The sequence below is a fragment of the Mchenga conophoros genome, linkage group LG3 (assembly GCF_057382185.1).
Source record: "Mchenga conophoros isolate Kocher_MC1m ecotype Shallow Benthic linkage group LG3, M_conophoros_male_GT1.1, whole genome shotgun sequence".
Classification (NCBI taxonomy): domain Eukaryota; kingdom Metazoa; phylum Chordata; class Actinopteri; order Cichliformes; family Cichlidae; genus Mchenga; species Mchenga conophoros.
The window spans coordinates 83,842,673-83,855,594 of NC_140528.1; the positions used below are offsets into that span (position 1 = coordinate 83,842,673).

General features: G+C 42.3%; 2 protein-coding genes and 1 long non-coding RNA gene across 4 annotated transcripts in view; 1 reads left to right on the forward strand and 2 right to left on the reverse strand.

Moving 5' to 3' along the window:
• Positions 1-12,922, forward strand: part of LOC146581170 (protein NLRC3-like) — a 222,158-nt gene that overhangs the window by 151,214 nt on the left and 58,022 nt on the right. The window lies entirely within an intron of this gene.
• Positions 1-12,922, reverse strand: part of LOC146581175 (protein NLRC3-like) — a 442,961-nt gene that overhangs the window by 7,986 nt on the left and 422,053 nt on the right. The window contains exons 1-3 of one of the 2 annotated variants that reach the window (XM_085267561.1): positions 8,597-8,654; positions 2,171-2,247; positions 218-2,054 (exon numbers count right to left, since the gene is read on the reverse strand). In XM_085267561.1, coding sequence (XP_085123687.1) covers positions 218-2,054; positions 2,171-2,247; positions 8,597-8,604 — 1,922 coding nt within the window. In that variant the 5' untranslated portion in view covers positions 8,605-8,654. Of the gene's footprint in view, positions 1-217; positions 2,055-2,170; positions 2,248-8,596; positions 8,655-12,922 lie in introns of those variants that run through there. The other variant, XM_085267560.1, reaches the window with a different exon arrangement.
• LOC146581176 (uncharacterized) lies at positions 6,417-6,824 on the reverse strand. Its single transcript, XR_014891319.1, has 2 exons — positions 6,691-6,824; positions 6,417-6,584 (listed from the first exon to the last, which is right to left on the reverse strand). It is a non-coding gene; the product is annotated as an uncharacterized LOC146581176 (long non-coding RNA).

Sequence of the window (12,922 nt, forward strand, 5' to 3'; positions counted from 1 at the left end):
AGCTGTGACTGCATGGATGTGACACACTTCAAATCTGTTCTCCACTCTTGGATTTGGGATCCATGGAGCTGCTGCTGAGTCTGTACAATAAAGGAATGGTGTGGAAGGTTGCAGCGTACGGACACAAACACTTTGTGGTTACAATCTGATTTTATTTTCAACATTAAACTACTAACCTACACTGATCAATGATGTTAATGATCACATCTGGACTCACCCAGCCTTTCTGCAGTTCCTCACAGCTGGAATCAGTCTCTGTCGTCCCCGCTCTGATGTGTTGTACTTCTGCAGGTCCAACTCATCCAGAACCTCCTCTGACATCTGCAGCATGAAGGCCAGAGCTGAGCACTGGATCTCAGAGAGAAACTCTGATCTGTTCTCTGACTTCAGGAACTCTTGGATCTCCTGATGTACTGAGAGGTCGTTCATCTCCATCAGACAGTGGAAGATGTTGATGCTTCTGTCAGGAGAGATTTTATCACTGTTCATCCACTTCAGGTTGTTGATGACTCTCTGGATGGTTTCTGGACTGATCTCTGTCTGACCCAGCAGACCTACTAAGAGTCTCTGGTTGGACTCCAGACAGAGGCCATGAAGGAAGCGAACAAACAGGTCCAGGTGGCCGTTTTTACTCTGGAGGGATTTATACATGCCTTTAGTCAAAAAGACATCCATTGATGGGAAGCTATAAGACTTGAACATGTTCCTAAAAAAATATCTGTTTTTGTTTTCTTCTCGGAAATTCCCTAGAAAACCTTCTACCACCTCTGTCTTCCTGTTGGTGTGACAGTGGAACATGTAGACTGCAGCCAGAAACTCCTGAATGCTCAGATGAACAAAGCAGTAGACTGGTTTCTGGAAGATCACACACTCTCTTTTGAAGATCTCTGTACAAACTCCTGAGTACACCGAGGCCTCTGTCACATCCAGACCACACTGCTCCAGGTCTTCTTGGTAGAACATGATGTTTCCTTTCTCCAGATGTTCAAACGCCAGCCTCCCCAGCTTCAGAAGAACTTCCCTGTCAGCCTCCATCAGCTCATGTGGACTCGTCTCATGTCCCTCATGGTACTTGTTCTTCTTCCTCTTTGTCTGAACCAGCAGGAAGTGTGAGTACATGTCAGTCAGGGTCTTGGGCAGCTCTCCTCTCTGCTCTGTAGTCAACATGTGCTCCAGAACTGTAGCAGTGATCCAGCAGAAGACTGGGATACTACACATGATGTGGAGGCTCCTGGATGTCTTCATGTGGGAGATGATTCTGCTGGACAGCTCTTCATCACTGAATCTCCTCCTGAAGTACTCCTCCTTCTGGGCGTCAGTGAAGCCTCGTACTTCTGTTAGCCTGTCAACACATGTAGGAGGGATCTGATTGGCTGCTGCGGGTCGGGAAGTTATCCAGACGAGAGCCGAGGGAAGCAGATTCCCCTGGATGAGGTTTGTCAGCAGCTGGCTGACTGATGACTTCTGTGTGACATCAGACAGCAGCTTCCTGTTGGTGAAATCCAATGAAAGTCTGCTTTCATCCAGGCCGTCAAAGATGAACAAAAGCTGAGAGACAGCCAGCTTCTCTGCTGTGACCTTCTGTAATGTTGGATGGAAAACATGGAGCAGCTCCAGAAGACTGTACTGCTCATCTCTGATCAGGTTCAGCTCCCTGAATGAAAGCAGAACCACCACACTGACATGTTGGTTCTCCAAGCCCTCTGCCCAGTCCAGAGTGAACTTCTGCACTGAGAAGGTTTTTCCAACACCAGCCACGCCGTGGGTCAGAACCACTCTGATGGGTCTCTGTTGGTCAGGTAAGGCTTTAAAGATGTCCTGGCACCTGATTGGAGCGTCATGGAGGGCGTCCATCTTGGAAGCTGTCTCCAGCTGCCTCACCTCATGTTGGGTATGAACCTCTTCACTCTGTCCCTCTGTGATGTAGAGCTCAGTGTAGATCCTGTTGAGGGGGGTTCTACTTCCTGTTTCATCACTTCCTTCAGTCACACGTTCACATCTCCTCCTCAGACTGATCTTATGTTCATCTAAAACCTCCTGCAGACCAACATCTGCTGAAAGAAAGAAAAACAATGAGACTAAAGAGAAAGAAAACTCTTCAATGTCTGAACAACACAAGAAGTCCAGTTTTCAGAAATGAGTCCATCAGCAGACAGATGTTCAGTCTTACTTTGTACACAGCTGCTCTGACTGACTGTCTGCAGTCCAGCTCTGCTTCTGGATCTTTCTCCACACTGTGCAGAAGCTCTGATGGTGACACAGAAAAGTCAAAGTGGAGATACTTCTGTCCACCTTTGATTAGACTCATTATAAAAAGGAAAACAAAGTTTGAACACAGTCATGTTTCCTGTTCACTGACTTACATTTATTCCATGGACACTCACTCTAACCTGAACCACAGCTACAACCCAACATTGTTGAGGCCTCATCTCCTCCTTTCCTGACTGTAGAGGTTAAATATGCAACAACCAACAAATAAAAGAATTTGGTTCATTTCAAAGAAATTCACACGGTGACCAAGTAAAGTAACCGTAGTAAAGGAGACAACATCCCGTTGATGGTGGGATTATTTGAAAGATTTGCTTTAGTCACGTCACCAAATGCAGTTGAACCACCCGTGGATCCATGTTTGACCATTCTACCACTCTGAGCTCTGCTTTTGAATCATTTTATTATTATCATCATTCATTTATTCATTCTTTGGAGGGGGGCTATTTCCTAATGCCGCCCTAATAAGCTGATGTTCAAGGGGAAATATAACAGAAACTCTTTCAGTGTTATTCATTAATAAATTAACAGATAAACTGTGAAGAAGAAAAAACTGAGATTTAAAGGAGAGAGTGAGAAACTTGATCATCCATCCTCATAATACATGTTCATCAGTATCTGCTGTGACCATACTGCAGTAATAACTACAAGTCTACATTTCTGTGACTGTTGATCAATCACAGCAGGAATCTGAGCTCATCTCTGCACACAGAGCAGCTTCAGCTCTGGGATAAACTGCTCGCTTCACGTCCTTCTCAGCTCACAGACACTCATCCTGATACTTTCCTTTAACATTTGATGGTATAATTCATCTGAGTTTACACTTTATCTGCATGAATACAGAAAAACAGACCCAAACACCATAAACCATCAGTTTCACCATGTAGAATATATTGTTGTTTCCTTGCTTTTAATTCAGAGAAAAACTCTGATTTTGATTTTCTCTGTTCTCTTTGCCACAGCCCATCCCAGCAGCAGCTGAAGCAGCTGACTGTCACAACACTGAATAACACTTTAGGAGGAACGTCTTGATGCATTCTCAATCATCCAGGAAAGTAAATCTCCAAAAGTGGATTCTGTTCATCTGGACGTACATAAATGTGTCCCAGCTGGACTTTTGTCAAAGCTGGAAAGGTTCCTAAAGAAAGCTCCAGCCGATCCAGGAGAGAAGGACAACCGCTGCCCTGTAGTGATCCCGTACGTGTCAGGAGCATCGGAACAGTTGAGATGCATTTTCTCTAAACACCGGGTCTCTGTGGCTTTTAAACCCCAAAACACGCTGCACCAAAAACTGGTCCACCCCAAGGATCGGGTCCCCCGACACAAACAGAGTTACATAGTGTATGCTGTTAAGTGCAGGACGATTGGCAGGATTTATACATCGGGGAAACCAAACAACCTCTGGCTACAACACAGAAGAGCCACCTCGTCAGGCCAGGACTCTGCAGTCTATTTACACCTACAGGCCAGTGGACACTCTTTCAATGATGAGGATGTAACATCCTGGACAGGAGGAACGCTGGTTTGAGGGCGGAGTCAAAGAGGCCATTTAGGTGAAAGGGAAAGACCATCTCTGAATCGAGGAGGGGCCTAAGGGTACATCTGTCACCATCTTACATGCTGTGATTGCAGCCGTTCCCCAAATCTCTTTGAATGGTACTCATGACCATTGCTCAGTGGGTTTTGGTCAATGGTCATGAGAATTTGCATAATTAAGATTAAGGAACTGACCTCACAGCCCATTGTTCCTTCAGTGGGCTGGTTTCAGTCATTATGCAAATGTCCTGTTTATAAGATTGAATCCTGCAGTCAGCTGAGACTGAAGGAGTCACCTGGTGATGACGAAATGTTTCTCCCACAAAACGCTACGTCCAGATGAACTGAATCAACTTTTGGAGAAAGAAGTTGAATCAGTATTTCAGCTTTAAGAGGGTATTTTAACACAAACATCAGTCCTTCTACTTAAGTATGTTTGACACTTTGTTTACACCTAAATTAACTTTACTGTTAACCAGTTTTCATGTTTCTGTAATCCACCAGTGTGCTCATGCTTTTTTAAGTGAAAACATATTTTAATGATCAAATATAATTATGTTTGTTATTTGTGGATTTTAAATGTCCTTGACAGAGACAGATGATGATCATTATCCTGCACTGTGGTCTCAGGTTTGGTCGAGCTAGCACAAAGAATGGCTATGTTGAACTTCCTCCTGGGATCTACACTAAGAAGTGAGTCCAACATTAGCAGGGTCTCTTTCCTTTATCTGGATTCACTTTAGCATTCACAGTCACGTGAAGCTTGTTATTAACTCGATAAGTCAACCCAGGGTTTCAGCTGAGCGCTCACATGAAACACATGGTGTTGACAGCATCTGATCAATCATATTCATGGAGACGTGTATCAGCAACAGAGCAGCTGAGTTTGCAGAAGGAAGTCAAACTAAACCACAGGAACAATATGAGGAGATTACACACATAATAAAATACTAGCAGTAACACAGCTGCTGCAGACAAATCAGTCGTGTGATCGTGTGTGAGAGGAGAAGGACTGTAAAGGAGTTTGGTGTTAAAAGCTCTGTATGAATGTGGGAGACTTTGAAGGGCTTTAAAAAGGCCAATATAAAATAAAAGGCAGCAAAATTGCTGAGTGTGAAAGTCACCAGACTTATCAGACCTCTGTGATTAAGACCTGTAAGAACACCTATTTGTACTTGTTGGCATTATATCAAACACACACGTATATTAAGCCTTTGTTTGAACTCTGGTTGAATTTGTTACTTTCAGACTGTGAAACATCACAGAGGCTGCAGCTGCAGATCTTTTATTCACCTGGAAATTTACTTTAAATGTTAGATGGAAAATGTGTTGCTCAGTTTAACCAAAGTAAGAACAAGAATCCATAAACCTTCATAAAGACAAACATCTCCCAGAACATTGAGCTGCTGAAGTGTCACTGAAGGGAAAAACTATTTGTCCTCCTCCATCCAGCAACACCTGAAAGACCTGAGTGGAAGCTCCTCCCTACACTGTGTTTGAAGCAAAGCACAAAGGAGACACCTGCTGGAGCAGCTGGAGTCCTACAGACACTCAGCCTCTTCACTACACAAACACCGGCTACTAGAGGAGGGCGATATGGCCAAAAATATCACGATATAGATTTGAAAATATGCGATAACGATATAACTGATGATATAATTGACACTAGACATTTTATTATTTTTATTATTGTTATTATTATTATTATTAGTGCAAAAAAAACATCAAAGTATTTTCACTTAAACAAGCAGCTGTTTTTTGCATTAAAGTTATATAAAAAATTAACAGTGCAAATGCAAATTCTTTGCTGACAGTTTAACCAAAAGGCAATCCCAGTGGAAACTGGCCGACATATCCTCAGCATAACCATGTATAATATCCACAAAACTTAAAAAAAGGTTATACACACACAATACGGTAACATTATGTTGAACCACAGTACGTATCACTCCACGAGGCTCCTGCCTGTGATAGCCGTAATGCTCCAACAATAGATCAAATGGTGCGGGTTCGTAGCTTAGCAAAGTCGTACTAAAATATTTGACAGATTTTCAAATGCTGTGTACATAAAATCATTTCAAGGTCAGTAAACATAACCAGAATTCAAACATAAGCCACACGGGATTATAAGGGGCTCTGTCGATTTTTAGAAAAATCAAAGGATTGATTTTAAGTGCGCCGTATTTTCCAAAAAACACGGTAATAACGACGGCCCGCTAGCATGCGCTACCAAAAATAGTGCTTTGTTGTGCATCTGACGGACGAAAGCTAAACCAGTTCCACACCAGTGAAGTTGCAGCATTTTTACAAACCAGTTCTGGTTCATCCGTTTCATTTAACAATCAGCTTTCGTCCGTCTCATTCTCTGTTGCCACCATGTGCGTATGTAAAGAAAGGCACTGCGCATGCGTGTTTTACCCATATTCTATCGCAATATTTCATTTTCTTGTCGTTGCCCAACATTATACCGGTATTATTGATGATATGGCCCAGCCCTACCTCCTACAACATCCACTCTTTCCACTCTGACTGCTGTGTTTGTGGAAACACTCCAACACACACCGCTTCACAAACCAACATAGAAATGTGTGTGAAAAAGAGCTGAGCTGATATTAAACATGAGGATTTATTCAAAAATACAGGAACAACATCTAGACACACATTACCTCTCAGCAGCAGAAGAACATCCTTTAAAGTTTACAACAATTTCCTTCGACTCGTTGCTCTTTAAGGAAACACAGCTGGGTTCAGGTCCAGGAGATTCTGGCCTCTTATTGATCCTAAAAGAAAAACAATAAATGTAACAGCTTCATGAGACAGGAAGGAAAAACTGGAAATATTAAATTAAAGACATGATGAACAATCTCATAAAAATAATGTACTTACTCTTTGTCACATAACAGTCTTTTCTTAAAGTTTTCAATAATATCCTTTGAGTCGTTGCTCTTTAAGGAAACACAGCTGGGTTCAGGTCCAGGCTCTGGATTAGTTTCAGGGTTATGTCCAGCTGAGCCTGGTACGCCCCACAGCTCTGGCTTTAAAACACACACACAGAGGTATGAGTGTGAACAATGATGGAGCAGTGATGTGAGTGCTGAGCTGTGACATGGAGAAGAGTCATGGACAGTTAGAGATGGTCATCTCACCTCTGAGCTTTGGTCTGGCTCTCATGTTCCCCACACAGAGTGCTTTTAGAGGGAGGGACTCCCTCCTCTCTGTCCTCACACTAATCCATGCTGCTGAAACATCCAGATGAACAGAATCAACTTTTTGGGGATTTACTGGATGATTGAGCATCAAGACACTTTTTAATATTTTACTAATTTCTGAAGCTTTTTACCAACTTTGATCAAATTGGTCTGCTGTCATTTTATTGTTGACAAAAAGAGATTTTGAGTTTGAGTGTTGACGTTTCCATGTGGGACTGTTGCTGCAACACCAGGATGTTACTACAGAATACACTTTATATTGTGAGCACTTGGATGTTAGTCCAGTGGTCCTAAACCTGCACCTGGATTCATTCTGACCAGATTTTTAACCCAACAGTGTTTCATACTTAATACATCAGACACAAACTCTGCAAGCTGTCATTGTGTGCAGTGTGTGTGCAGTGTGTGTGCAGTGTGTGTGCAGCGGGTCACTTTGTCCTATGAGTGTTATACTACAATAAACAGAGCCTGACCGCGGGCATAAAGAGGGCAAAAACCCACTTATGCTCTAAAGATGAAGTTCTGTTTCTCTTCAAATGAGCCTCAGAGCATGTGGAGGGTCATTGAACGCATCACAGATGACCTCAAGAACAACAGGCTGAAGAACATAAAAACAAACGCAGAGTTTCTGTCTGACGGTTTGAACATGAAACAGGAATTATTGAGCAAAAACGGCCAGTTTACTAATTTATGATCAATCATCAACGCATTCACCTACAATACACGAATGAACATCAGCAGTTAAACTGAAAATAACCTGCATACAAATACGACAGCAGACTATAGCGAACGAGCAGAGAAATGCATTTTATAGATGAAGTGTTGGCAGCGACTCTTAGGACAGCCTGTCTCACTGTCAGCAGTTAAACAACATCCACACACTGGAAGCCCGTTTCCGTCACTAAAAAAAGAAGGATCCAGAACTCGAAATTTCGACTTATTTTATCGTAATTTCGACTTATTAACTTGGAATTTTGAAAAAACTAACTCAAAATTAAGAGTTAGTGCTGTCAATCAGTCATTTACGTGAATGACGTAATTTCCTTGTTACCCGGAAGCTGAAGCCCTCAGCTACAAATGCTACAGCTAAGACACCAGAATTACAGCCAGTCATAAATGCACAAGTCGCTGATTATTGTCTGTGTGGCTTCAGAAATGATGAAATCCTTCTGTTATTAGCTGAATCACATGGCGTTAATATCAGCTAACGTACTCTCGAAAGCGCCGGTTTGTTGCGATGCGGGTTTGAGTGCGCATTGTAGCTGGATTACTGATTGGCAGAACTAACTCGACATTTCGAGCTACTTTTCTCAAAATTTTCGAGTTATAAGTCGAAATTTCGAGAATGGATCCTTTTTTGTGGCGGAAACGGGCTTCCGTAACAGACTGATGGAGGCAGGAGAAGCTGCCTACAGACATCAGTCAGTGGATCCACAGTAACATCGAGTTCAGCTGCTGATCATCAACTGTTTCTGTCTCGTTCCCAGACTCTGATCTCACATAAAATGAAGCAGATTTATGCTGAAACTAAGCTGCACACAGCTGATGTCAGCCAGGAAAACAGTACAGACTGCTAATGTTACCTTAACATGGAGACGATCAACTGCACCACAACATTCACGAAAGCGAAAGTAAAAGCGACGGAAGGAAACGCCCAGAGAGGCGTTTGAGGGACGGTCAGAGTCAGGAACCTCAGAAACGCATCAGGCTGGAGTTTAATTCTGTTTTCATCTTTAGAAACATCTGGAAATAGTTATAAAAACGCTGCGTAATAAAGAAAAATAGTGTAGATTAGTTTGAGTTGTGTTTAGCTGAGCTGTGTCTTTAATCTGAAGTTCATTTTGTGGAGGAGCAGCAAGACTTTCAGTGTTACTCTCAGAGAAAGCCTCCCAAATGTCTGTTGTCTTAATAGTGGAATTATCTGGAAAATGAACCAGTTCTTATGAGCTGCTTTTCTGTATGAGCAGTCAAAGCATTTTATACAGCGTGCTTCATTCACACAAGCACTTCTTTTTCTAACAATGACACTATGATGGATGCATCGGAGAGGAAGTCGGGGTTCCACATCTTGCCCAAGGATACCGTGGCGTGCAGACTGGAGCAGCCAGGGATCAAACCTCCAACCTTCCAGTTAGTAATTCTACCTGCTGAGCTACAGTCTGTACTTCCTGAACAACACACCCTCCTTTTGTTTCTTTATTTCCAGTAGCAACCAGGACCATAATGAACCCTGACTCCCACAGACACTCAGGAGCCACCTGCCAGTAAGTCACCCGCTAACTGCAACTATCAGAGCCCTGACCTTCTGCAGAGACGAGTCACACTGAACACAGCAAGTGTCCCTGCTCTCAGATACAAAACCTGCCTTTAAAAGTTCAGAGTAATGAAATCAGCAGTTCTGATTCTAGAATCTGTAGTCTCACACACTTTTGTTGTTTTGGTTCACATCGGTTGATATTCTGCTGCAAACAACTAATGAGAACATTTTATAAACCTTTGAGTGTCCATCAGGATCCTGTAGAAACAGCTTCCATCTCAAACACTAAACATCATTATTTACATTCTGTTTATTTATTTTTTAAAGTCACTCTAGCACAGATTTCTTTAGCCGAATGTCTTTCTGTGTCTTCCATACAAACATTAAACATGAAAACACTCAACACAGCAACACTGAAAGCATTTGAGTGTAACTTTCATTCAAATCAAACTTTATACACAATTACAATAATGGAAAAAAGACAATCTAAATAGTAATACACAACAACCACTGCAGAAATAAATAAAAGAAAACCAAACACAATCCAACATGAATACACAAATATATTTAAATCTATATATTTATACATTTTAATATGATGTAAAAGAAAACAAATACGAAACCTATCAAACTACCAATATATAAAAAAACAAGACCAGAATCAGAGAGACTTTATTTATCCCCAAGGGCCAATTAACATACAACAGAGCAGCATGACGTTGAAGATAAGCACAATAAAAGTGAGATAATAAATACACAGAATATACAGTTTTAAAATTACACAGTTTTAAAATTAAAGTGACTGAAGGTGAATAAATAACTGTAAGTGACTAAAAGTGAGTAAAGTGTTGGTAGTATAAGAGTGTAGTTTATGTTTCTGGTGTGGGAAATGTTCTTATCAGCTGGAGTTAAAAAGCAGAGCTGCTTTGGGGACAAATGGTGGCGCTCCTCCTCCTCTCAGTCCTGCAGGAAATGCAGCGGAGGCGTCGCCCAGAGGGGAGCCATTGAAATGCGGGGTGAAGAATGTGAGAGGGGTCGTTGATGATTTTGGCTGCCTGTCTAAGGGCCTGTTGATGAAAACCTGCCAGAGTTCTGACAGGCAGGCCAATGATTTTAGAGCACACTGATGTTGCAGGTCTGTTCCTGTATGAAGGCTGAGAGAGTGGGACCAGCAGGTGATGGAGAAGGTCATGATGCTTTCCAGGAAGACGTAGTAAAAAGTCATCATGATGGGTGTGCTGACTCCAAAGGAGTTGAGTTTCCTAAGGAGGTTTAGCCACCATGTCCCCTGCATGCTGGTAAGGCCTGGTTGACACACACATCAGCGTGAACAAAGTGGGAAATGTGTTTCTTCTAATTTTGTTACCATTTTTATTTAAGAAAAAAGCATTAAAAGTGCCAGGACACGTGTAAGTAAGTAAATGCCAAACACAGCTTCTTATCATTGCAAACTCTTATGGCTGCAAATGTTTTACAATAAAAGCAAACGTAAGCATTTGTGAAAACAACAAAACAGCTCAATGATTTGCTAAATTTGTACGGTAGCATCCATCCAGAGGGTTTCCCAGGTTTTCACTAATGCTGCTAAAAAAGCTGCATGTACATGTTAGCAGGCGTAACAGGCCCCGGGAGGATGGACAGTGTGCACCAGCTGGTTAGAACAAAGGAAATAATCAAATAAAATCATCGTTTTATTTCATCAACACACATAAAGGCCAGTTCACAAAAACTGACAAGCATTAGCTAACAGCTAACATGTAAAGGACGTGTGCAGGAGCCAGGATGCAGTTTGTGGAGTTTATATGATCAACATAGTTTTTGGGTTAAAGGTTAAAACTATAAAGTTATGGCTCACTTGCTTAGAGTTGTATTATATGGGAAGCAGTGCTTACAGACTGACATAGTTTGATTTCTTTTGCTTCAAATGTATGCTTTTATTTTGATAGTCTGGCAGAGACAGGAAGTTAGCTGCCTCTCAGTCTCTGTTTGAACTGAACTTTGTAAGACTTTGATCCTTCTGGATTCAGGCACGTGTAGCTGCTCTGGACAATTTGTACGGAAACATTTAAACTGGACTCCTGCTGATTTTTGGAGAAACAGGGACTCAATGGAGCGTCGAGCTGAGGCTTCATTCACTGCAAAGCTACAAAGTGCATTCATTTATCTTAACAAGCAAAGTTGATGTGATGTGACTGAAAAAACAAATATTTCTATGTTTCTGAACTTTCATCAGCTTGCTGAGCAGAAACATCTATGAAGAGTCCAGTCAGTGATTATTACTCATTAGAAGGGAAGATGAAGAATCCTGGTGTTGGAAGCTCACACTGTCTGCACTGTGCATGCAAAGTCCACTGAATGAATGAACCAGTGAATGTAGGAAGTGCCCACTGTTTCTGTAAGTATGGGAGGACCCCCCTCTCTCTGCAGATGTCCCTGACACAGGCGGCCTGGCCAGGATCTGCTCCCACTGGGCGTCCCTCCCCAGCACCACCCTGCTGTCCTGCTGGCTCATTAGACGCTGCAGCTCTGGGTAGACCCGGTCCTTACAGACATGACCAAAGCAGCACACAATCAAAGACAAACAGAAGCTTGAAACACATGAATATGACATTTATAGTAATGCGTTATTATTGCAAACCTGTTTTTTCCACAGAGCGGTCATGAGGCGCAGTCCCACTGCTCTCAGCTTGGGGGAGCCGGCCAGCATGTGCAGACTGTGCAGCACGATCGGGAAGCAAAGCTGGAATATTACAGCACATATGATCAGAGCCAAGTTTACAAGAGAAACACACGGTTACAGCTGAAGAAGGCAGATGTTAGACGATGACTGCTGGTTTGGAGAGTCCAGCTTCCTGACAGAGTGCTTTATACTACAGAGCACTGCATCTATCCCACACAGAGGCTGCTGTGGTGGAGTCCAATCCCAGCTCCTACAAACTGGGTACAAGAACCACTGTCTGTGTTCACACAGAGAAAACTGTGTGGAAGACGTGGGAATTTCTCTTTGTTCCTTTGTCAAAGTGCTAAACATCGAGAGGGGAACATTTCAGTTATGTGCACAAACTGATTTACCAACATTTGCCACACACAGTGTCCTGCTAATGGTTCTAATATTTAGCACAGTTTGTTAATGCAGTGTTTGATTTGTTGCTCTTGATATTGTGCCATTCATTTGTGCACAGAGATGGCATCACAGAGATTTGATGGACAGTCTGATCTCTGCTTTTACACTGATAAACCTCAAACACATCTTTGTTTATTAGGTTCATTTCAGGACCACAGACAGCGCAGGACGATCAGCTGTGCTTTATGGAGCTACATAAACTCAGCTGCATTTGATGTGACAGACATGAGCTGTAGATCACAGATACACACACCCCATCAGCACAGATGTGTTAGTGGTGCTGTTAACACCAGCTGGAGACATTACAGTTTGTTTTATCCCTCAGGTGTTGTCTAAATACAAGAATGTATGTGTAGGTAAATACAGTGGGTTGCAAAAGTATTCGGCCCCCTTGAACTTTCCCACATTTTGTCACATTACAGCCACAAACATGAATCAGTTTCATTGGAATTCCACGTGAAAGACCAACACAAAGTGGTGCACACGTGAGAAGTGGAACGAAAATCAGACATGATTCCATCTCTCTCA